The following is a 25,626-nucleotide window of genomic DNA, read 5'->3' as shown; positions in this document are numbered from 1 at the left end:
AGGTACGGAGCTGCAGATAGCACCCCCGGCATCAGGGCAGTAAGTGGGCAGCCTCCTGCCTAATTAAGATAATTAATTAATTAATAACAAGGCATGGCAGGAGAGTCGGGTGGGGGGCATGCCCAAAGGCAAGTGGGGAACGTAGCATGTTGGTTAGGTGGGGAGCCCCATCTTGCTATACCTTCCAAGAAAAGGTGTAGTCACCACCGTGAGCTGTCCCTCTCCAGCATCTCGCCTCACTGAGTCAATATCAAATTGTGCAAATTCTCTGGCCTCAAGTGCTGTCCTTCATTCCCGTCAGTCACTGTTAGAGTTGTCCATGAGGGTATGGATGTTCCAAGTTGCAAACTTCACTATTTGATCTGGACCACAGATAGAGATCCCACTGGATGTGGTTTTCCAGTCAGGTGAAATGAGACGGACACCTTTTTTAGGACATCTTTTCTATCCCCTTCCTCATACAGGGTGAGCAGAGTGGATCCTAAGTAGACCTGCTCAGTCACAACTGCAACTGCTGAATTGCACTCCTGTCTCATTTCCAAGTCCAAAGCAACCATCATACAGCCACTGAATTCCTTAATCGATCATCGCAAACTCCTTATTCCACCAAAGCAACAAATGGCAGACATCATGGATGCACCCCCTCTCAAAACACTGGTACCTGATTGACTATATCAGGGGTTGTCAACCGGAGGTACACATACCCCTGGGGTACTTTGAAAAGGCCCAGGGGGTACGCAGGGGTGGGCAGGGACGGAGTGCCACCACACTGCACCACTGACTCTCAGGAGCAGGGCCGGGGCGGGGTGAGAGCAGGGCCACACAGATGCTGCGCTGCTGCTGCTCGCCATACCCCCGCTCTGCATCCAGCTGCTTCCCCGCCCCCCCCACACACACACATTCGGTATCTGGCCACTTGCCACCACCTCCCTCCCCCCCCAGGGTACACCTTTTAAAAAGGGGGCCACTTATTTAAAAAGGTTGAAAACCCCTGGACTATATCATAGTACATGCCCAGGACTTTCACAACATCTGTATCACCAGTGCAGATGGCTGGTGGATGGATCATTGTTTGATACTGTTGCATGTTGCCATACTGTAGTCTTTCTATTTGTATCACCCCCAAATAAAGTAAACAAAAGAAACAACCAAAGAAGAGATTCAGTATCAAGTGCATGAAAGATCCTAGTAAAAGTGATCAACTCCTGCAGTGCCTCCATGAGAAATTCTGACCTCCTTGATGATCTTGCCACCATTGATCACTGGGAGAGCCTCAAAAAAGGCATCTGTGAGGTGTGCAAAGGATTCCTGGACTTTTCCACAAGGAAACAAAGACCGGTTTGATGAGACTGATAGGGAAATTCAATCTCTTGTTGACAGAAAAAAGAGCACCTTCAAAGCTTGGCAGAATGATAACTCCAAACAGAAGCAAGACATCTATTGCCACATTAAAGCTGAGACCCCAAGCAAAATTCTAGAGCAAAAGAACAAGTGGTGGGAGGACAAAGCAAAAGAGCTTTAAAAATTTGCCAACAGCCATAACAAGCATAATTTTCTTCAGCACACCCAAAGCTATGGGCTAAGATCCCTCTGAAGTCCTAGGATGGCATAGCACTGTTTAAAGACAGCTCCACCATCAGTGCAGAATGGGAGAAGCACTTTCAAGAAGTAAAACTGAGACCTATATTGAAGACTCATCATAGAGCCATTCCACAACACCCTGTTAAGGACTGCCTTGAAGATCCATCAGCTTCTCGGGAAGCCTTGAAAGCCATTAATCAGACGAAGAACAATAAAGCATGTAGTCCTGTTGGAATACCAGCTGAAATTTTGTAAGCAAGGTAGAAAAAGCTGTCTTACCAACTACGCATCCTTACTATGCAAACCTGGAAACATGAACAGATTCCCAGTGACTTGAGAAATGCCAGAATCATTACCATATTCAAGAAAGGAGACGGGTCACATTGCAGCAGTTATTCTGGTGTTGCATTCCTATCCATAGCTGGCCTGCATTCTCCTCCAGCAGACTCACTCCCCTTGCCTAGGTGATTCTTCCTGATTCCCAGTGTGGTTTCAGACCATTCAGAGGTAGACATGATCTTTGTTGCTAGATAGCTGCAGGAGAAGTTCTGCAAGCAAAGATCTTTACATTACTTTCATTGATCTGATTAAGACCTTTGGTTCTTACAAAGGCCCTATGTAAGATACTGATTTAGATGCCCAGCAAAATTTGTTACCATTATCAGACTTCTTCATAACAACATGATAATGGCAGCCATCCTAAGCAGCAGCTCAGAAACAGACCCTTTCACTATTAAAAGTGGAGTCAAGCAAAGATGCACGATTGCATCAATACTTTTCCATTGATTTTGCAGATATTCCTCATCTCATTGCTGATTAGACTTCCATCTGGAATCGGCATCTAGTATCATATGGATGGGAATCTTTAACTTCAACTGGTTTTCTTGGATTTGAACATTTCCCATACTTGGTAGCCACCTTTCCCAAAAAGGTTAACATAGACAACAATATTCAACACCAGATTAAGTCTGTAAGTGCTGCTTTTGTACATCTCCAAAACCATGTCTTTGATTATGATGTCAGGACCCAGACCAAAGTTCTCACGTACCATGCTGGGGTCACCCCTACCCTGTTGTATGGCTAAGAAACTTGAATGACATCAGAAACACCTGAAAGTGTTCTAATGTTACCATCAGCAATGTCTTTGGAAAATTCTCCACATCAGTTGGATGAACACCAACATTCTGGCTGAAGCAAATACCACCAGCATTGAAGTGAAGTTTATAAACACCAGCTCTTGACAAGGCATGTCATAAGGATACTTGACAGCTGGTTCTCAAAACAGGTCCTATACTCCCAACTCCTTGGTGGTCACTGCTCTTGAGGTGGGCAAAAGAAAAGATTCAAGATTCAAGGAAGCCAACTTGAAGAAATGCAATATTAACATCAATAGCTGGGAGACTCCAAAACTAAATCATCCCCAATGGCACCACGATGTATGACAAGACTGATCATTTCCAGTAGACTCGCCTCAGTATGGAGGCAGATAGGTGGGAGAGGCAACGGTAAGGAGCTGTGACTTGACATCACCAGGATCAGCTCCTTCCTGGAGCTATTTGCTGCACCTTCAGTCAAACATACAGACTTTGGATTGTCCTCCTCAGTCGTCTGTGGACTAACTGACTTCCCTATTTATAGAAAGACTGTCATCCTTATATTGGAGTGCCAGTGATTTAGAAGTTTGCAAGACTGGGCTTTGAACCACCAAGTTACTAAATGCACTTAACATTATTTCATAGTTCCATTGTTGATCTAAATGGAAATGCAAGACTTCATGTATTTTAAATTAAATCATGCCCTGGAAATGTTAACTTGTCATGCTATGAATGAGCACAAGAGGGTGATAGAGATTTGTTGGTTCTCTCATTGTAATGAAAAGGAGAAGGCACACAAGCAAGTTTGTTGGCTGCAATATGAAGTTTCACTTCTGAATATCATACACAAGTGTCTCCTCTTCACACCAATAAGTAAATATCCATCTTTGACCTACTTTAGAGACTGCCAGTAATTTACTGCTCAATGACTTCCATCCCGCATGCAGGATTTTTGTGCTGAGTAGGTAAATTTGCTCAAACCACTTACTGGTACTTCTGGAATAGCATCTTCACTTTGCTATCCTGAAACTAAGATAAGTGCTTGCAACCACAGGTGACAAAGGTGAAATCTGTGAAAGTTACAGGCAGAAAGCATGAGTGTTCACTGCAGGCTCTTGTGATACTTGATGGATTGCATTTGTTTGCGCCCGGGGGGGCACTTATTTTCTTTTGCCAACTTCTCAGGACTGGAGTCATGTGATTGTGTGACAATTTTAGCTTTCATTCTTTAAAATATGTGTGACTGGCTTTCATGATGATGTAAAAGAGCTTGAAAGTGTAAGCCATACAAGCTCAAAACTCAAAAGACAATAAAAAAACAAAAATATCATCATTTTCTAGTCTCATTGCTAGTCTCATAGTTTTTTTTGGGGAATCCAGTTCATTATTTCTTGAACTCTTGGAGTTGGCTTTGCTCAGGCGCCCCAGCCATGATAGTAAATGGAAATCCACCCATCTTATATCTGAAAGCGCTGTGAAGTTGAGGCTCAGCTGCCTCATATGTTGGTTCTAGCATCTTCATGAAGACCCAATGCCACAATGAGTGAGTTGATACTACTCTGATCAGCACAAACCTGTGCTGCAATTGGCTGTGGATTTTAGCCATATTCCAAGGGAAGCGAGCTGTGTGGGACAACTACTCAGTCCAGTCCATTCCTTTCTCCTGCCTTTCCTTAGGAGGGACAGAAGGTTCTGTGAAGCCTGAGAAAGAGGAGAAGTTAGCGTAGAGTTTCTTTTGCTTCCTACTTTCCATGCTCCCCGTGTCTGTCTTGCTTATGTGAGAATTTCTGGGGATACAAGGAAGCACCAGTTTCTTTGGTTACAATCCATCCTTCCCAAATCTGGGGATTTACTCTGCTCACTCTTCTTCTGGCAAGACTTGTACTGCTTTCCTTATTTTTCTATACAATAAACCCCACCTTACATTGCCAGCAAGACTGGGCCACTAAGTTTGTTTCACATATCAGAAAAAACATGTATAGCAATGCTGCTCTGCTCCAGGTTAGGGGTTAGACATTAGCCTGGCATATGGGAGACCTGGATTCAACAGCTGCTCTACCACTGGCTTCATTTGCTTTCTGGGGCACGTTGTTTAGCCCCTGTACTTCAGTTTTCAGTTTTTAAAATGGGGATAGAATCACAGGAAAGTAGGGTAGAAAAGGACACCATAAGGTCATCTAATCCATCCCTGTGCTCAAGGCAGGATTGTCCTGACTAAACCATCCCAGCTAAGTATCTATCCAATCTGCTCTTGAAAATTTCCAAGGGTGGAGATTCCACAATTTGTCTAGGTAGCCTGTTCGAGTGCTTGACCACCCTTATAGTCAGGAAGTTCCTCCTAATCTCCAATTTAAATTTCCTCTTCTGCAGTTTGAAGCCATTGTTCCTAGTTCTGTCTCCTACAGCCACAGAGAAAAGACACCCCTCCCCACCCCCCCATCTGTGTAATCATCCTTCAGGTATTTAAAGACTGTTATCATATCCCGTCTCAGGCTTCTCTTCTGCAGACTAAATAACCCTAGCTTTATCAGCCTTTCCTCATAAGTCTTGCCTCCAAGGCTCCTAATCATTAATGTCACTCTGCACTGAACTCTTTGCAATCTGTCTACATCCTTCTTGAAGCGTGAGGCCCAAAACTGGACGTTATTCTAGGGGAGGTCTCACCAGTTCTGAATAGAGAGAAGTAATCACGTACCTTGACTTACAAATGACACTGCTGTTCAAACAGCCCAGTAAACATTTGCTTTTTTTTTCGGAAAAAAGCATATTGGCTCATATTCAGCTTTATATAGCTTACTGCAGTAGTTCTCAACTGGGTGCCACAACACTATGGCATGCCATGATGCCATACCCTTAAGGGTGCCATGGTGATAGCATCCAGGTGAAACTGCCCCATGCATTCCTCCTGCGTTAGGGCTCTCTAATCAGCCTAAAGCAGGCTGAACCCCCCATACACTTCTCCCAGAAACAGGTGCAGGTGGACGTGACCTGTCCACAGAAAGGAGCAAAGATATGTAAAAAACAAACAAACAAACAAAAAAACATATATCAATTTATGCTAACTATTTGTCCTCAGTTACCATAGCATTATATTTATCTTTACTATCATGCTGTAGGGTATGAGCGATATTGTAACTGTGATGATCCTGAAATTATGCAAGAGACAAGGATTTCTTAGAATGATGTCTTTTATTGGACCAGCTATGTAGTTAGGATAAAAGTTAGACAAACTTTCAAATGAAATGGACAAAAGCTCGAAGTAAGTAAAGCGCCAAGCAAGTGGTGGGGCTATGGGTGGGGGTCGGACAGTGAAGGACATGGCCATGGCTACCAGGGCCAGGAGGGTGTTGAGGGTCTGGTGGTCAGCCTCCCCCTGATGCTGGAGCTGCTTCAGATGTTCATCCTCTAGACCTCCATGAGGGCCCAGTGTCCCACTGCGCCCAGTCCCACACCTTTGCCTGGGCAAGATCCTCCACCCACCAGGCCTGGCTCCTGCATTTCTCATGCTTGCTCCTGCTCCTGTGTCTCCTGTGCTTGCTCCTGTGCACTCCTCTGCCATCACCACCAGCTGCTGAAGCAGAAGCATCCAATCTTTGGTCCGCTGCCGGCACAGGCAGTGCATGTGTGGGCTCCAGCAGTGGGTGGTGGCAACCCTAAAGCAGCATCCCTGCTGGGGCTGGAGGACTCTGCCCCATGCCCATATATTGGCCCCGCAGAGGCAAGAAAGAAGGCTTTTGTGAGAGTCTGCAACATTTCATAGATAAGATTCTGTGCACCAGGGGCCAAGCAGTGCCTGGCCTTAGATCGGGGGTCAGCTGTGCATGGGTGCCTGGGGACTGTGGTAAGCTGGCCAGGTAGGGCTGGGCCCAGGCAACCACCAGCCAAGCCCCACATCCCTGTGCACTCCCCTGGGGCTGGCAGACTGCTGGGTGCTGGCCACAGGCAGCCTGCCTCCCCTGCCCCCTTCCCAGGGCAGGACAGACCAGGTTGCTGGCAACACCTACTGCCATGGCTCCAGACTCTGCTCCCCCACACCCTAGTAGGCCAGCTGCTGCACTGTACTGTGCTGTGCTGTGCTGCTGCCCAGTCCATAGTGCCTGGGCACGGATTTCGTGGGCTCCCAGACAACTGGGGAAAGGCGCTGGTCATTTCCCTACCCTCCCTGCAGAGGAACTCTCCGGGGGAGCACCCCAGAGCTGGCCCCCCTGTGCTGCCACTGTTCCCTGAGTGTGCCCCCACTGCATTTGCCCCAGACAGTGCACAATGACCTGTTTGTGCAGGCGGAGGGGTATGCAAGCCACTACACCCTACTGCTGCTGATCATGCTGATGCCCCAGGCACATGTGCACTCCTGGTTTGGGGCCCCTGAGCTACAATGATGTGGGGGACAAGCCTGGGATGCCCTGCAACCTCCACCACCACCTGGAGGGCTACCTGGCTCAGTGCTACATGTCCCCTGCCTTCTGCTACTGAGGAAGACATCACTGCTGGCATTGATGCCTTCCTTGGCATGTGAGAAGCCCATGCCTGCCCAGCTGCAGGGACACAGGTTGCTCAATAAAGTTCTGGACTGTGTCTTACCGAATCTGGGCCAGGGGAGTGCAGGTGGGCTGGACAGGGTCCAGGACAAGGCCAGGGCCAGGGCAGGGGTCTCCAGTTGGGGACCCAGGTCAGGGTCAAGGGCATGTGCACATGGGTGGGGCTAGTCCTCAACAGGGAGGATGGGGAGGACATGGTGGTGTGTTCTGTGCTGGCTCTCTGGGCCCCTGTGTAGCTGTCCCTGTGTGGCCAACCCTGGAGAGCTAGTTGCAGCAGCTAGCGCAGGGGCATGACCAGCAACTGTGAGCAGTGCAGTAGAGGCAAATGTGGCACAGGACCTGCAAACACAGGAGAGAGTGCTGGCAGTGAGCAGCAGCAGGAACCAAGTGCTGACTCTGCTGCCAGAGACAGCCAGGCAGCAGCCCTTGGGAAATGTCAGAGCTGGGCAGGGGGTGCAGCAGGCTGCAGCCCTTTGTGACACTCGCCTGTGGCCAAGCAGTATCTCCAGCTAGGAGACAGGACTAGCAGTAGCACCCTGGGTCCTGTCATGGGGGCACCCAGGACCTTCAGTGCTGAAAGGTCCTATGGTGTGTGCCCCAGGGCACAAAATGGCTGCTGACTTTTACAGCCTGCAGCTGGGGGCTGCCACAGAGCAGCCCAGCCAGGGGCCCTTGGGCTGGGCTCAGGCCAGCCCCCTAGTGGCTGGGCAGGCCCAGCTCTAAAGTTAGTGCCATGTCGTGTCTACACATGTGTTAATGCATCTTAACTAATTGCACCTAAATTTGATACCTGCATTTGCAGATATCAAATTTAGGCATGATTAGGTTAAATTAACCATTTTTAATGTGCATTAAGGGTGCATATGTGTAGATGCATGCCCTTAATATGCATTAAATTAGGCTAATGCACATAAACACATCCTGTGTAGATGTGCCCATTAAGTAGTATTCAGTAATGCCATCACCAATCTGCAGTCTCCCAGAGTTTTGCATGATATTTTAAGGCATTAAAGTTTACTAAGGAAGCTGATGTGGAATTTTGTTAATGGGAAGCAGCATGTTTCTCTTCCAGGTCTCTTATCCTGCAGACAGATTAGTTTTATTTCTGGCAATTCCACCAGGTCACTTTTGTTCTGGCAGAATCCCTGCTGTCTTAGTTTGGGGGCCAACTGATGTTGTCTTTGAAGGACTGCCAAGTTGTTTCCCTTCCTACATATGCTGTTTTCTCTTATGCAATATAAATTGTTAACTTGACAGTATGCAGGACTAATATTGGCTCAGTGCCATTTTTCTGTATACTAGCCTATCCTAAGCAGCTGTTTGATGCTACTCTTACAGAAACTTGTGCTGTGTCTTAGCACAGTGCCGACCTTACTTTAGTTAAAATATTCTCTGTTTTTAAAAGGTAGCATTTTTCATACAAAGACTTTTGTACCAAATAAGCCTCAGGGTGTAGGACCACTTAATATAATTAAGAACATGAAACATAACGTTCTATTGCTTTTGTCAATCTTTTGACAAGACTGGGGCCATGAGCTCTTTGTCTTTCCAGTTTTATATATGCTGCCCTACTTCTTACATGTCTCAGGAGGCTCAGAGAACTGAGACTTAATTTCCCTGGACAAAACCCAGTGGTTTCTTTTTGCTTGGAGGTTCCTGCAGATTCTTTCAAGAACCCTTTGAATTTTTCTTTGAGTTTCTGGTTCAGACATTCTCCACAACCAAAGAGTTTTGATTGCCTGAAGGTTAAGAAGGCAAAGCCAGGGAGTTCTGCACAATTTCTACCTGGAACCCTGTGTCAGTTGATATTTATGAGAAGTTTAAAGCAGAGTCATTGGAAAAGCTTATGGATCAGGGCTGCCAATACAAGACAACTTTTATTTTTTTTTACTGATAATCCAAAAACTTTTTATGGACAATTAATTTTTTTTACTGACATATATTTTAGATAATGTAAATGTATCCCTTCTGCCAATAAGGGGGGCAAGATTCAAACTGAGGCATTTAACACCAGCTTTCTAATTCTGGCTCAAGTATCCATCTAGAAACTTGGGAAAATACATTTTTACACTGGATGTTCTAAAGTAAACAAGTTTCCCCACTCCCAAGCAACATTCAACTGAAATGTTTTATTACAGGAGAAAAGGGGATGAACACAATCTTAGAGAGAAACTTCACCATTAATTAAATGAAGCCCAAACAGTTAATACTATCAGCCACCAGCAAACCAGCCCAGTCCATTGGGAAGGGAGACCCACCCAGGGCTGCTGTCCAGGGGTTTACCCTTTATGCCAGCCAAAAGTGACTCACTAAGAGTGAGACCTAGACCCATAAACAGTAAGATGGGCATGAGTAGCCTCCCAAAACTTCTGAACTTATATACTAATGAGGGTATGCAAAGAAGGAATACAAAGCTACCATAGTAGACTATAACCATAACTAGGGACCTACTTAATTCAGTTTCATGGATTTCACAAAAACCACAAAATCCAGGGTTGTCTGTAAAATCCATGGAATCAACAAAAAAAAACTTAATAAAATACTGGCTCCCCAGTGAGAGCCAGCGGTCCTTGCTACCAGGAGGGGAAAGTGCCAGCTGGCCAAGCAGCATGAAAAGCAGCAGACAAGATGGCAGCTGCCCCCTTGTCCCTCGTTCCCACCAGGTCTCTCCACCAATCAGTGCCAAGGGGCCAGGCCTCTCTGTCAGTTAGTGCCAAAGGGTGGGGCCACTGCAAAATGCCTACAATATTGTCTCTGTGCACCGCAAGGGGGCCTCAAAAAACACTTTGTCTCACCACGATTTAGGTAGGTCCCTAACCATAACTGGTCCTCCATAACACAGGCAAGATTACATCAAGGAAATGCAAAGTAGAAAAATAGACACACCTAAGAATTATATTAACTATTCTCAGAAGCTTTCTATTTGTGATCATACCTTGAAACATCAATGCTGTCAACCACTACAGTAATAACTTCCCCCTCAATCAAGCTCATGTTTTACTGGGCAAGGGGCATTTTTTTTTTTTTTTTTTTTTTTACTGACAGCTTTTTTTTTTAAACAGACAATTGACAACTGTGGAAATAGTCCTGTGAGGGGGTGGGGAGGGAGCCATGTGCCCCCAGTAGTCAGCTAGCTTGCCCCCTCTCCCTTCCTAGCTTCTCCAATCCGTCACCCTTGATGGAATCAATTAAGCGGGAAATGTCCAGAGCCTTGAAGAGCAGCGTTTCTTTGGGCCACTTGGCTTCCTCCTTTCATATTTGTCTAGGCCCTGAACTTCTCTGCCGGGTTCTGATTTACTCTATCTGCTCTTTTCAGCCCTAGGCTCATTCGGTCCAGCATCAGCTAATTTCCAAAAGTGGATATTAGATCTCTCTAGTGTTTGTTTCTCTCACTCATGGTGTGATCCCTTGCCTTCAATGTGTGACAATGAGCAGGGGACCTGCATGGCAACTCCACCTCTCCTCACAGTCGAGTCCAATTCTTCAGGTGTCCATTACAAAACAAAAAAAGAAAAAATCCCAATGGAAAGTTCTTCCCTTGCTTTGGGGTCATGGCCACAATCTTTACTCCAGGCTTTGCCCCACAGACCTGTTGCTTAAGCCACGCAGAAACAAAACGTGAAAACGACAACGATACTCGCTCCCTTTTCTGCAGCTATTCTCAGTGTCCATTTGGCCTTCTCTCCCTTTAGCAGGTACCATCCTGCCCTCATCATGATCTGGGTTCTACTGCCCCTCCAGCCTGAGGACAAACCTATTTCCCCCTCAGCCCTGCCCTTTGTGGCCAGCCTGGTCTATTAGCTGGCCTGAGCAGAGTGGCTGCTCATTGGTCCCAGGCCTACCAGCTGCCTTTGCCTAGGCCACAAACACCCTTCCCTCTCACATTCTGCTGACTTTGTAGCCTTCCCCCGGGACCAGGGTGAGGGTTCCCTGCTACAGCAACGCTGTTAGGGATCTTTGCAAATCTTCCTTGAGATTTCAGGTTTTGTAGACTCTTCTGAGTTTGATGAGGCCAGACTGGCACAGGTGTAGTTAGCTTTTACCAACTGCAACCTCTGCCTGAAGAAGGGTGTTTGTAAAAAAATGCTTGCAAAGAAGAATTTTTCCAACTATTTTGGTTGGTCTAATAAAAGATATTGGATTTACCCAAAGAGCCTTTTCTGAAATCAGGGAGCAAGTCCCAGCTGGGGAGCTCTGCGGGTGAGGCAGGGCACAGCAGCTGCAGGTTGCCAGGGTAACAGGTCAATAAGGCAATTAGTAGGCACCTGTAGGCAGGGCCCTGGGAGTATATAAGCCTGAGGCTCGGGCTGGCAAAGTAGACTCTCCTGGGCAGCCAAGGGGGAAGGAACTCCTGCCCAGGAGAGCCACCTGGGGATGATAGGCTGATTGCTTTGCTGCCTGTGAGAAAAGCGAGACTCAGGGAGCTCACAAAGAGCCCGGGCTGGGAGGTATGCTGTAGTGAGGAAAGGTTTGCTCTCCTAAAGGGGCAGAGGGATGCTTCTGCTGTTATTGTTTATGTTTATAGCCCAGGGGTTTATGTGTATGTTACAGTTATACCAGCAGTTTGGGTTGGGACTATAGGGGCGGTTTATGGAGGTCCTATTAATGCCCATGGGGCATGTGACCGCCTTGAGCCCTGCCAGTGGCATGCTTGAGCTACTGTTGAGCCCAGAGAAGGGCAGGGTGAAAGGGTACAGAGCCAGGAAGGGGCCAGCGGCCCAGTGCCCATGAGCGTGCCACCACACAGGACCCTAGGGCCCAGCAGACAGGGGCCTGGTGACCGGAAGAGACGAACCAGAGCTAGTGCCTCAAAGCCAGGTCTGACCCAGTGGGCCCAGGCTAGAAGACCTAGCTGAGAATAAAGGGGAGGAGGCCAAAGCCTTGACAGGAGAACAACAATAATGTAACACCCACAAGGCTTGGGCATAGTGTAGGGGAGAATTTGCAACCATGCACTTAGCCCTTAAGGCTTTGGATGCCCTGCAGGGCACAGTTGAGCAGAGAAGGCACGAAAGGGCCTGGGACCAGAAGGGCACAGCAAGGGGCCTGGGGAATAGTACAAACCAATAGGGTGCCAGGGAACCCTAGCAGAGGTTCAGTTAAACAAGGGCCATGTGAAGGCCCGTGGCAGCCTCCCTATTATTATTATACCATCAAGGCACGGAGGGTGAGAAGATAAGGCATCCTGGGGCAAAGCAGGGCACAGTTGTGGAGCCACCAGGGGGCATCATGGCTGCCCCCTGGGAACCCAATGTGCTGCAGTCCCGAAGACCATGACATTTTAAAAGAAAGTTTCCTTTTTATTTGCCTTCTGAATTCTGAGCTCGACTCCTGTTTTCAAACTTTTCTCTGCAACCACGAGAAGCGGAGGCTTATTTTTGTTTTAGCTGGTTTGCTTGTTTGCACAGCACTTAGGAACTAGTACTAATAAAGAAATGAAAACTGAAATTCTCTTGTGTATTGATGGCTCCAGGGGATGAGACCTCAAAGAAAACACCTACAATTCACAATAAAATAGTAAGAGTTGCTAACATTCTTGACCATGTTCAAATTATTTCTACTCAGCTATCATTACCTGATTTTGTGCCCCCTTTTTTCCCCCACAGTATCTTTATTGTACCTACCCTCCATTTTGAACACAGGCTGAAGAGGGAAGTTAATATTGGTGTGAGATCTGCTCTATTATGCTTTGTCAAAAAAAACCCAATAAAAATGTAGAAAATGCTTTTTACTGCCTCAAAAATGTTCTGGTGGGAAAAGAGGTAGGAAGGATATTCTTTTGGTGAAAGCACAAGACTGAACAGGAAGTGCTCTCAACATTCTCTCTGGCTCTGCAAGTTTTCTGGTGTGACCCAGGGATGAAACACATAGGGTGCTGACAGGTGTGCAGCTCCATGCTGTAACTCATGGTGCTTCACAGGAAGCGTTGTGAGTTACAGCATGCCCCCTGACCCAACAGATGTTCACTGTTGGGTCTGGGGAGTTGTGGGATCAAGCTCCAGACTGGAGTGGCTACATGTCTGCAGCCTCTGTCCCCCAGCCCCACTCCTCCCCCCTCCCAGCTCCAGTGCTGTCTTCAGGATGGGAGGGGGGGAAAGAGAGAGGGGAAGGAGCTCCATCTGGGGTTTACCCAGCCTGTGCTGAAGGGTGGGGTGGGTGGATTAGAGCCTTCCCAAGGTTCAAACCACCCGCCCTGCCCTCCAGTGCAGGCTGGGCAAGCTTCAGATGGAACTCCCTCCCCTCCCTTCTTCCCTTCCCATTCTGAAGGCAGCACTACTTCCAGCATGCACTGACAGATGTTAATGAAGGCATTCTGATTTGAAGAGATATGCATATAATGAGGGTTCAGATTATCGCACAATCAGGCACTTTTAAAGCTCTCTGCAGCCATGTTGTTCTGTAAGGGCACAGCTGTAGAGCACCTTCAAGGGGCTGATCGTGTGACAAATGTAACTTCTTTTGCACCCTTAGAGACATATTGTCAGTGTGTGCACAAACTGTGCCTAAATCCAACAGTAGAACCTGGGTGACTTTGTGCCTCAGCTGAGTATCTTCTGATCTTCCTAGTAGGGCTGTCTTCACATCACCCCTTGCTCAGGTCTAAGCACCATTATGCCAAGACACAGTTTAGCTTTTTTTTTTTTTAAACCATTGTACAGTGACAAAAGCTCCTCACTCTACAAAGACAGAAAAATCAAGCCAAGGAGGCCAACTGATATTTCTTTTTTTTTTTAAGGGCCAGAGGGAGTCTCAGTGGGGGGGTTTCTAGTTCTCAGCCCTCTGCTTTGCCCATGTTTCATTCCAAAATACTATATGTTCCTGTGATGCTACTTATTATTTGTATTACTTGGCTAAGTTCATCTTACTTATTTTTTTATTAGCTGTTACTGCAAATATGATGTTATGTGGAATGTCTTAACATGCTGATTTCTGATTTAACTTATTTTCTTATCTACCTCAGGACATTCATTTATCCCTTCCTCACCAGAGGCAGACCTTTCCCACTGCACATACTGTACTTTGGCATGTTATTCTGTCTCTACAACGGCTTCCTTCAAGGGTACTACCTGATTTATTGTGCTGAATATCCCACTGACTGGTGCTTTAACATCAGGTTTACCTCAGGTAATTACAGATACATACATTCCAGTATCTACTTTCCAAGCACCTTGTAAGCATTTTGAATTCTTTTGTAAGCTTCACTGAATGCATGGGTCAAATCAACAGACATGGGAATCAGCATAAACCCTGCCTGCTGGTCCAGGTACAAAGATGAAAAGAATTCTGTGGAAGCTTTGAAAGCACAAGCTACAATCTGTTCATGTACAGATTGAGATCATTAGTCTTGTTTTACAGCCTTTTTTGGCACCATATTGGCGCATTTCCATCTTAATGGCTGAGCAGCTTTCCAAGATTTACCTGAGCTGGGATTTTGCCCCAGTTCCAGCATCACATGTCCATTCAGCAACACAGCTACACTGATGCCAACAGTATAGCTTTTCTTTTTCATGTGAGGGTTTGCACTGATGCAGCTACATGGACCCTAACCACTAGTGGATGAAATTGGGGTAACTGCAGTATAAACAAGGTCTCCAAAGCCAGCTTCCTCACTTGGGACCATCAGGGGCAGTTCCTAGATATGAGTATGACAGTCTTCCAGTAAATAGGGAAGTCATCAGTGAGTCCATAAATGACTGAGGAGACCTATCCGAGATCTGCATGTTTGACTGCAGGTGTGGCAAATAGTTTCAGGAGGAAAGAGTAGATCCCAGTGGTATCAGGTCACAGATCTTTCCTTTTGCCTCTCTTGCCTATGTGCTGCCATAGGGAAGCAAGTTTGCTCAAAATGAGCAATGCCTTGTGCATCACAGCACTACTGGGGATGGTGCGGTTCTTGAGTCTCCCAAGAATTGGTGTTAATATTGCTTGTTTTTAAATTGGCTTTCTAGGTGTCCTCAAATCTTTTCTTTTGTCCACCTCACCTGGAACAAATTTTGCTGTGGCATAAGTGGGTGCAATACCCCTAAGTTCAGTACCATAATAGCCATGCTGGATTTGGCCTTGTAAATTCACTAAGCGTAAATCACAGAGTAGACAAGGCTCTTTGGGTAAAGCTGATATCTTTTATTAGACCAACTCAAATTGGTCTAATAAAAGACCATGCAAATTGAGTTGGTCTAATAAAAGATATCAGCTTTACCCAAAGAGCCTTGTCTGCCTATGTCCTTGGACCAACCACGGCTACAAGCTATACCCCAATCAGAGTAGGGGATGTCAGCTGATGTTACTCATTTGGTGCTCTTCTCAGGGGAGGGTTTTTAAATGTGACTATAGAAGCAATGGTTACCAGAGAGGTGAGAGGAGAGCCGTCTTGTGGGGTTGCCAAATACTGAACGACTTATAACCTGGATACACTGGTATTTCTTTTGCAACATGCTGTAGATTTGAATTCTGTGGAAACCCCTTGTGGCCCAACTGAAATCAGGGGCCCATTGTGCTAGACGCTGAACAAACCTAGTAAGAAATAAACAACCCTGCTTGCATTCTAAATAAACAAGACAGAGAAGGGGAACAGGGAGGTGGAGATCTGCCCAAGGTGACACCCTAGAACAGCAGCAGACCTAACTTTGGACAAGTTGGTGCAAACACTCTTGTACTCCACCTTCATTTATCTCAGCTTAGCTCTTTGATGAATCGCAGACCAGAGTGCAGTCTCTCCAGAAAGCAGCACAGAGGTTAAAAATAGTTGAATTCCAATGTTGGTAGCAGCTTCCAGTATTCTTCAAGAAAACAAATAACTGCATGATTTGCCTGATAAATCAATGTTTATATTTAATGTAAGCAAAGGAAAAGAATGTACACAGTGTTTGAAATATTAAGTTACTTTTAAGCAAAAGTTTTCAGGTGGCAGGTCCAACACTGCTTTTCCTTTACAGACTTCCAGTAGCTTTCTGCAGCTATTAAAGATGCCACATTCAGGCATTCACACTCTACATGGTATTTTTTTCCTCCCCTCTGCTCATCTTCAAACATGATTTTCTCAGTCTGTAGCATGGCATAAAATGTTGCTTATGTCATCCGCATTCTTTGAAATGGGAGTAAAGGTGCAGAGTCTCTCCAAAATCAAATCACCCTAGCTTGTCAGTTGGATGGAGGTCTGGTCAAATGATCCTTCTTGCTTACTGTTGTCAGCACTGGGTTTATAAATGACTGGCTCTCCTTAGTGTACGCGCTTGCAGCCCTGACTGCTATCCCACGGCCCAGCTGAGATGTCACACATTCAGTGGCACTCCAGAAATGACAGTAATTGTGGCTGGTAGCTACTAAAGAAACATTTGGCACATGCATTCCCACCACTCTGGTGATCTCCTCACTGTAGCCCCTTATGGATCACAGCTGGAGAGCAGAAGCAAGAGGTAATAGGGGGTACAGTGTAGTTTTAGGCTTCCTGGGCATCTTTACACGTGCTCTGGGGGGTGCTTTAATTATAGTAGCTCCAAGAGTAAAGCGCCCCTTCCCCACTCCCAGAGCCGCTCTAATTAAAGCACTCACAGCATCTCATGTAACAGCATTCCTACACTTCAAAATGGTGGCAGGGGTGCTTTAACTAAGGCTCATTCATCAAGCTTTAGTTAAAGTGCCCCCACCACCATTGGCAGGCAAGGTTCTTTGGGTAGATGTGATATCACATCTACCCAAAGAACCCTGTCTGCCTATGTCCTTAGACCAACACGGCTACAAACCGAAAGCCCTGCCCATCACCATTTTGAAGTGTGAGGATGATGATATATGAGATGTGAAGGCTGCTGGAGCACGGTAATTAGCACGCTCCAGCAGACTCAATCCTGTCTTCTCCAATGTGCTGCTCTGACCTGCATGTGTACAGGCACCCTCCCAGATTCCCACAGAAAAACAAAAAGATAGCCCTCTCTGGCCTCCAGCTACCCATCCCTGTGGAGAGTTGGCTTCTTTCCTCGCTTCCCTGCCAAAAAACCCTCTAGCTAACAGCCCCTCTCCTACCATCCTTGATTCCCACTCAGCAGTGCTCAGACACCTGTCATTAATTCTCTGTAGCACCTATCCATTAACTGCAGATACTTTGCAACATATATTCATCCATCTGCTCCCAAACACCCTGGCACTGCAGCATCCAGCTGTCTGTACAACCCAGAGATCTTCCAGCACTTGCCTGCCCACATCCCTAAGCAGTCACCCTTCCAGTTAGCAGCTGCCCAGTTCTGCACAGCCCCATGCAATGCCCTATGCAAGGAGTACAATCTGTAAAGTGCTTTTTAGGGTCATTTGCAGGTAACTCATAAATTGGAACAGAAGTATGGCAGTGCACCCAACTAGTCCTGTATCCAGCCTTCCAAAAGTCTGAGGGCTTCAAGAAACCTGATGACCAGGATCAGTAATTTACAAACCTTTGTTGTAGGTGTTTCTTGGCAATGTCCGTAGATTTTCCTAGTTTTGTTCTCTGCACAGAGACTTTGTACACATTGCCTCCACCTGACAAGTGCTCATTTAATCTCTCTGGACTTTAACTGCTGCAGTTTAGGCCAGGGCATGGAGTTTATACCAAGAATAGAACAGATCTTCTGATTCCTGGTCCACTGCCTTTTTCACTGCCTGAACCATGCATGGTTTTGAGACACAGACAAAACCAGGGCAATGGTGCAGTACGTGAGCAGTAGCACACAGAAGGGGGTAATCATTGGATGTACTTCTGATTTACAGGGATTTGAGATCAAAACCAGGCCCAAAATACAAAACAAAGGATCATATTCCATTACATCAAGAGTCCTGGAATGCAAAGTTAAGACAGTTAGTTCTAAAATCATCAATAGTATAACTAAATCAATAGGCCAGTAGAATGTGGATCTCCATTTTCAAGCTGTTTACAGCTAGCTCAAGCATCCCTACACTGTGCTACAGAGATCAATATCACAAGTGCCATTTTACAGATAGGGTAAAGAGGCAGAAAGAGAGGATACATGCTTTGTTAGCGGTTTTGAAAGTAGCTGACATTGGAAAAGTTTTACCACTTTTCTCCTCACTATTACCAATGTGATTTATAGCTTATCATTGGAATCAATATTGTATAGGTATTGTGCAGTCCTCTTCTGAGTAGCACTAAATAGCCTTTCTGCTTCCAGTTTTTAGCTATCTTTACCCATGGCTCAGTGAAAATGTTTCCTCAGCTTAGCTTTATGAGATAATGTTATTTAGTTGTGGTGGAATAGTACAATGGCATCTCCAGCAAAACACTCTTCTAATGTCATGTAACATCACTGTTTTCAGGAAGCTGTTTTCTGAGGTCTAAAAAACTCTTGGGGTGCATCCAGACGAGCCCAGCCATGTGGTATGTGGTGCAAACATGTCTGCAGTGCCACATACCGCACAGTCCGGTGCTCTTCATGCTGCAAGGTGCACCACTGCTATTTGTCCCCGAAGAACCAAATGTCTGCACTCGTCTGGATGTGCCCTTAGTACCTTTCATGGGTTTTATGTAAATGTAATGTTCAGAGTGTATGGGAATCAGCAAGAAGAAAACCCGAGCCCTTGATAATCAGGAGCACCAACTGCTGTCACCTGAGTTGAGAGATTTTCTTATGGTAACAGTGTGCTGTACAGTTGCAGGGATCAGACAGCAGAGGGAGATGTGGTTGCATGATTTAGGACAGTGAGCATAAAACTGCAGAAGGATGTAAGAGGTGGCTGCCAGAAGTTTTGAGTAGAAGCGTAGGCCTGGTTCTATTTTCACTTGCCCTAGTTTTCCACTGGTGTAACTCCACTGACTTTGCGGAGTTTGTCTCAATTTACTGTGATGTGAGAGGAGTTGGATCCAACGAGTACATTACTCTCTGAACTCAGTTTGAAATCAGTGAGCCATGTTCTGGATTCAGACAATACAGAGGCATGCCTGGAAATCTACAGCCAGAAGAGGAAGCTTGGAGCACCTTGATTCAGGTTTTCCCAAATCTGGTGCAGTTAACTGAACAAATCTGTTCAGATACTCTGCACATACATGCCAGGCTGCAGTGCAGAGGTGCATGTCAGACTGAGGGATAAGGACTGGGGTCTATATCATGGCCTAAATTCAACCTTAGCCAGCCAAGTATCACTTACATGACTAACTTAGCTTGGCAACTAAGTAGCTTTTAACCTTGTTTCCCAAGAAAGTCACAAAGCATGGGGAAAAAACTTGGCTCTTTTCCCTTCTTTAGCTTAGTGGTTAGGTCACTTAGCCATGGAGTAAAAGACCCAGGTTCTAGTCCCTGCTTCACCTGGGGGGAGAAGAAGGGGTTAAACCTACATCTTCCATTTCTTGGCAGAATAGCCTAGGTACCAGGCCACAGGCTAGGTATTCCTAAGCACCCCTTTCATCCCTCCTATTAAAGCTGACCCACTGGGCAGCCAAGAAAGGAAGGTATATAGGACCAGGAGAAGAGAGAGCCAGACGGAGTGGGCCTTAGTCATGTGGGCATAGTTCTAGAAGACAGGGCCCTTGGGTTCTAGCTCCTGTATATGTGGGGCAGCAGTTCTTCTTGCTGCTGTCTACTTGTTTTATCCATTGGCTATTAAATGCAAAATATAGCAATATCATTGGGGGAAAGAGTAATGCTGTTTACCAACCAAAAGGATAGTTGTATTTTTGTCCGTGTGTTTAGCACAGTCCCTTTTGATCCATTCATGGCCACTGGGCATTCAACCCTTTTCAGATTACTTCTGCCCCCAGAGACTATAACTTTTACTAGTGACTGTGTGGGTAACACTATGATCTCACAACTGGTACAAACTAATGCTGTTTTGTCACCATTTATACTTATTTGGGTAGGGAAATCAATCAACTGGTGGCTTTCTCACTGGAGTAGATATAATTAAATCAGAAGCCACTTCACTAATCAATTTCCCAATTTTGTTTTGTAGGTATCCTGTTGTTTTCATTGGGAATGGGAATCAATATTCACAGTGATCTACTGCTGCGCCAGCTAAGGAAGCCTGGAGAGACCACTTACAAAATACCACAGGGTATAGTTAATATGCCCCTCCCCTCACCATGAAATTTAACACTGTTTGACAAATAGTGTGATCTGATTCAAGTAGAAAACACATCAAAACAAGAGGCTAGGATACAAAAGACCAATGACAGTTCCATCTATATAGGTGCTCCCCTCTGCTGCAGATTAATTGAAAAGCCACAATAACTACATGCACTTTACCTGAATTTTGCAAATATGTGGGAGAGAATTCAATCAGTTCCTTCCCTCACTGTTAACTCTGAAGACTTTCCATGGCAACACTGCACAGTTGAGACTGGCGAGGGATCTGATCTCAGGCATAGGGAGTGAGAGTTGAGTCTCCCACCGAATCCAAAGATTTTTTTGTGTACATCTGTTCTGATCAGTACAAACTCCTGATCTCCACCTTCTAGCCCTTTTACGGGCTACAGTGGTGAATTAAGAATGATTCTACTCTGATTGATGCTAGTTTTACTCTGATGTAGAATCATAGAACCATAGAAAATGAGGGTTGGAAGGGACCTCAGGAGATCATCTAGTCCCCTGCTCAAATCAGGACCACCTCCAGCTATATCATCCCACTCAAGCCTTTGTCTAGCCGAGTCTTAAAAACCTCCAAGAATGGAGATCCTATAATCTCTCTGGGTAACCTGTTCCAGTCCTTTACTACCCTCCTAGTGAAAAAGTTGTTCCTAATATCTATCTTAAACTTCCCATGCTGCAACTTGAGATCATTGTTCCTTGTACTGTCATCTGCCACCACTGACAACAGTCTAGCTCCAACCTTTCACATAAGGACCACCCTGCAGGCAGTTGAAGGCTGCTATTAAATCCCCCTTCAGTCTTCTCTTCTCCAGATTAAATAAACCCAGTTCCCTCAGCCTCTTCTCGGGAGTCATATACCCTACCCCCGCTAACTATTTTTGTTGCCCTCCACAGGACTCTCTCCAATTTGTTTACAGACTTTCTGTTGTGGGGGGCCCAAAACTAGACACAGTACTCCAGATGTAGACTCACCAATGCCGAACAGAGGAGAAGAATCACTTCCTTTAGTCTGCTGGCAGCACTCCTGCTAATGCAATGTAGCCTCTGTGGGCTTCACTGCAGTTATTCCTTAATGTGCCTTGGTACAATATGAAGAAAATTAAGGTTTCTGGCATTGAAAAGTGTGACTTTGTAATGTCCCGTACCCTGCAATGTTTTGTTGATGACTTAAAATGAGGGTTATTGTTCCTTTCATAAACACTTGTGACTTTTTTTGAATGCAGGGGGACTGTTCACGTATGTTTCTGGAGCTAATTACTTTGGGGAGATAATGGAGTGGTTTGGCTATGCCATAGCAACCTGGTCCTTACCAGCCTTTGCATTTGCATTTTTTACACTCTGCGTCATCGGGCCTCGTGCTATTCACCATCACAGGTATCGAGACCAAGATTGCTTTGTGCTTGCATACACTTTTTCTTGGAGTGCACTTGCATAACAACATGGGCAGGGGTGGAATTCAAAATGAAATTGAAATCCATAATACTGAAACAAAAAACAAATAATATTATTTGATATAAATAACACCAAAGGTCTAGACACACTGGGCATTAACACCAGTATGACATGTCTCTACACCAGTGTAACCTGCCTCTATACCAGTGTAAAACTACAACAGTATATGTTGTATCATTGTAGGTATTGTGTATCCACAATTGTTGGTGAACAAAACTCTTCAAAACCAAACAAAAATACATCGGCCTTAGTGTGGTGTGTGTCCAGGCCCTTACTCTGGAGACACCAGGAAAAAGAATGCTGTGATAGTATTTAGCAGTGTAGTTTTCAGTAGAGTCCATCATTCTCTTTTTCTTGAACTTGATAGTAAAAGACAGAAGTTGACTTTCTTCTAATTATTATAGGCTCTACAGTTTGATCTTGAGAGATGCTGAGTGCCTGCAGCACTATAGGAATCTATGGGAGTTGTAGGTGTTCTGAAAAATTAGACCCATTTCTTAATTATCTCAGTGTAGGTATAGGTGTTTCTCGAAATGGAATCTAGGACTTACTTTTGCTAAAGTGACTAGTGATTTTGGATGCCTTGATTTTTTGTGGGCCCAAACTGCACAACAAAGGGGTAAAATCAGGACTGCACTAAACTGTAAGTCCAGTAAAGTCAAGGGGCCTGGTTGTCATTCATATCAAACCCCCTTATGTGACGGACAGTGAAAAAAAGGGATGCAAGCAAGTTTAAGTTATATTACCATTGCACCCATGTTAAAGTATCTGTGTGCTGCTGGAGCCAGGGATATGTGAATAAGATGTATCTAGATTAACTGTGCTGTGAGCAATAACTGAATAGGGTCCTTAAATGTGAATTCCATTAATACCTTCTTTGGCTTTAAGTAACACATTTAGCATAAAAATCAGTTTTTACACTGCACGTGTATTTCTGTGTAATTTTCTTGCCAAGTTACTGAAAATGGTTACGAAGTAAGGCCATTTGGAGGAATTTTAAGGAACCGTGGTTTACTGAAGGTATATATGCAATTTTCTGGTATAAAATCAATTTTATTGATTCTTCACTTATTTTTTCAGGTTCTATCTCAGGACATTTACGGACTATCCAAAATCCAGAAAAGCCCTGATTCCTTTTATTTTTTAAAGGCTGAAAATTCTGACTTCAATTTTTAAGGATTTTTTTTATCCTGCCTAATTTTAAAACAACTGTTAACTGCAGATAGCTTGGCTAAATTGAAAATGTAGACTTTAAGGACAAATAATGTAATTCAGAACTACAGTTTCTGTTTTTAATTGCAGTAGGTATTGCAGATCATTGGAGACCCTAAGGAAGCTGGAGCCCTGCTAGGCAATGGGCCTGATCATCAGTGGAGTTTTACTCCTGTAAAACTAATGCAACTCAGTTGACATAAGTAGAGTTGCACTGAAATAAAACTGATGTAAGACTAGGAAAGCACTGGGTATAAAATCTGTGTCACTTCTGTAAATAATACCATTCTTCCTACCTGACAAGTAATCTTTCACTAACACAACTCATTCTATTGCAGTTTTTTAAAGCAGACGCAGCTACCTCACAATTTTTTTTTCTGAAACCAGATGCTCTTCAGATATATAGAAATTATTCACTGAAGCACCCTCCAACATTGTTTTTACAGAGACTTGGGATGCTTATGCAAGAAAAAATAAGTATAAATTAAGACCTCTTCCAGTTGTAGAAATGCTGTCTGATAGTGAAACTTCATTTTGCTTTGGGAGAATATTATCAGATACTCTCCATTTTCTGACGTGACACAGGATTGCTGACTTTTCCCAGAGGCACACAATGCCTCGCTTCCTAATTGCAAAGAGTTAGGATTCATTTTTTCCAATAGTTTCACCAATTTCAGTAGGAACACAATTCCCAAAAGATGCTGATGGTGTCAGTTACTCATTAGAGCATGGAATCCTGCTAATAATTATACTTAGTAGACAGTAAAGAAAAGATTCAGACTCCGAATATTAAATATATTACAGGACACTGAAATATTAAATAATTACAGGCCTTTGATTATATGTAGTTTTATTTAGAACAATAAAGTTTATGTAAAAAAACCCAAAAGCCTAAAGCTGTGCCAGTCTCTAATTATTTATAAGAAATAATCTTGGTCATGTTATGCACAATTTCCTGTTTTCACTGACTTTATGGTCTTCAATTGTTTTGTTAATGTTATTAGTCATCATAGTCAGACACAGAGGCCAGCTGTGAATGGGGCTGGTAGTAGGAGGCACCGTCCAAGCATACAAGGAGAGAAAGTCCTTGTCCTGAAAAATATTCAAGCTACATGGACAAAATGGAACAGGATTGGGGTGAGGTGGGACAAGCAGTGTGATCATGACATGGCAAAAACACCTATTAGCCCATCTAAACTATCCCTCCTGCCAGGGATTGTTCCCTAAAATATATTTCTCTTCCTCAGTCCATCTTGATTAAAATGTCTTAGCTTTCCTGCCTTTCCTATGGATTGTATTCCCACAGCCATAGGTCCAACTAATAGCCATAAGTCCAACTAATAGCTATAGCATTTCATTCTGCCAAGCCCAGACTTTCTTTTTATTTTCATAATTTTATTTTATTTCCTTAGTTATGCCAACTTTTCCCATCAATAACAGTCTTAGATAGATAGACAAGAACATGGCTGTTAACCATTGTCTCCCAAATATTAACCAGCAATACTGCTACTGTCACTGTCATGCCTATGTCTGAAAAATTTCCTGATGGGAATTTGAGAGGAAGAAAAAAAATAGGCAAGTGAGCTGGTACAGGAGTTAGCCAGTCTGAAACTTTCCGCAGAATGGGAGGCTAGGAAAGTTAGACGGTGAGTAATACTTGGTGAGACTGTTTTTGTCAAGCCCTGACTTCCTGACCAAACAACAGACCACAACACATAAAAGGGTGAATGGCAGCCAGTATTAGCAATTCCTCCCTAACCAAAATGGTCCTGGCAACAGAACACAGAAATGGGAGAAGGAAGTGGAGAGGGAAGGTCTCTCCTACTTCCCTACACACACAACTACCCACAGCCACAGCAACTTTAAGTCAGGCAGTTAGACAGGCCAAAGCTACCGTGGAGCTGAGGATGGCATCCCAAGTAAAAGACAACAAGAAATTGTTTTTTAGATATATAGGGAGTAAAAGGAAGGCCCAGGGAGGAATAGGACCCCTACTAAATGGGCAGAAGCAATTGGTGACGGACAGGGGGGACAAGGCGGAACTCCTCAATGAGTTCTTTGCCTCAGTGTTCCTAAGTGAGGGGCAAGACAAGTCTCTCACTGGGGTTGTAGAGAGGCAGCAGCAAGGCGCCAGACTACCATGCGTAGACCCTGAGATGGTGCAGAGTCACTTGGAAGAACTGGATGCCTTTAAGTCGGCAGGCCCGGATGAGCTCCATCCGAGGGTGCTGAAGGCACTGGCTGACATTGCACAGCCACTGGCAGGAATATTTGAATGCTCGTGGCGCATGGGCCAAGTCCCGGAGGACTGGAAAAGGGCCAATGTGGTCCCCATTTTCAAGAAGGGGAGGAAGGAGGACCCGGGCAACTATAGGCCAGTCAGTCTCACCTCCATCCTTGGCAAAGTCTTTGAAAAAATTATCAAGGCTCACATTTGTGAGAGCCCGGCAGGACAAATTATGCTGAGGGGAAACCAGCATGGGTTCGTAGCAGCCAGATCATGCCTGACTAATCTAGTCTCTTTTTATGACCAGGTTACAAAACACCTGGACACAGGAGGAGGGGTGGATGTCGTATACTTAGACTTCAGGAAGGCCTTCGATACGGTATCCCACCCCATACTGGTGAACAAGTTAAGAGGCTGTGACTTGGATGACTACACAGTCCGGTGGGTGGCGAATT

At 45.0% G+C, this 25,626-nt stretch overlaps 1 protein-coding gene across 3 annotated transcripts in view; it reads left to right on the top strand.

The window, feature by feature from the left end:
• Window positions 1-23,833, top strand: part of SRD5A2 (steroid 5 alpha-reductase 2) — a 44,795-nt gene extending 20,962 nt beyond the window's left edge. For 2 of the 3 annotated variants that reach the window (XM_019500667.2, XM_059716168.1), the window contains exons 2-5: window positions 14,175-14,338; window positions 20,144-20,245; window positions 21,504-21,654; window positions 22,813-23,833. In XM_019500667.2, the coding sequence (XP_019356212.2) occupies window positions 14,175-14,338; window positions 20,144-20,245; window positions 21,504-21,654; window positions 22,813-22,879 (484 nt within the window). In that variant the 3' untranslated portion in view covers window positions 22,880-23,833. Of the gene's footprint in view, window positions 1-14,174; window positions 14,339-20,143; window positions 20,246-21,174; window positions 21,655-22,812 lie in introns of those variants that run through there. The other variant, XM_059716164.1, reaches the window with a different exon arrangement.
• The last annotated feature ends 1,793 nt before the right edge of the window (window positions 23,834-25,626 follow it).

This window comes from Alligator mississippiensis, chromosome 1, assembly GCF_030867095.1.
Source record: "Alligator mississippiensis isolate rAllMis1 chromosome 1, rAllMis1, whole genome shotgun sequence".
Classification (NCBI taxonomy): domain Eukaryota; kingdom Metazoa; phylum Chordata; order Crocodylia; family Alligatoridae; genus Alligator; species Alligator mississippiensis.
The sequence above is the reverse complement of the archived record's forward strand: the minus strand, read 5'-3'. Positions and strand labels throughout refer to the sequence as shown.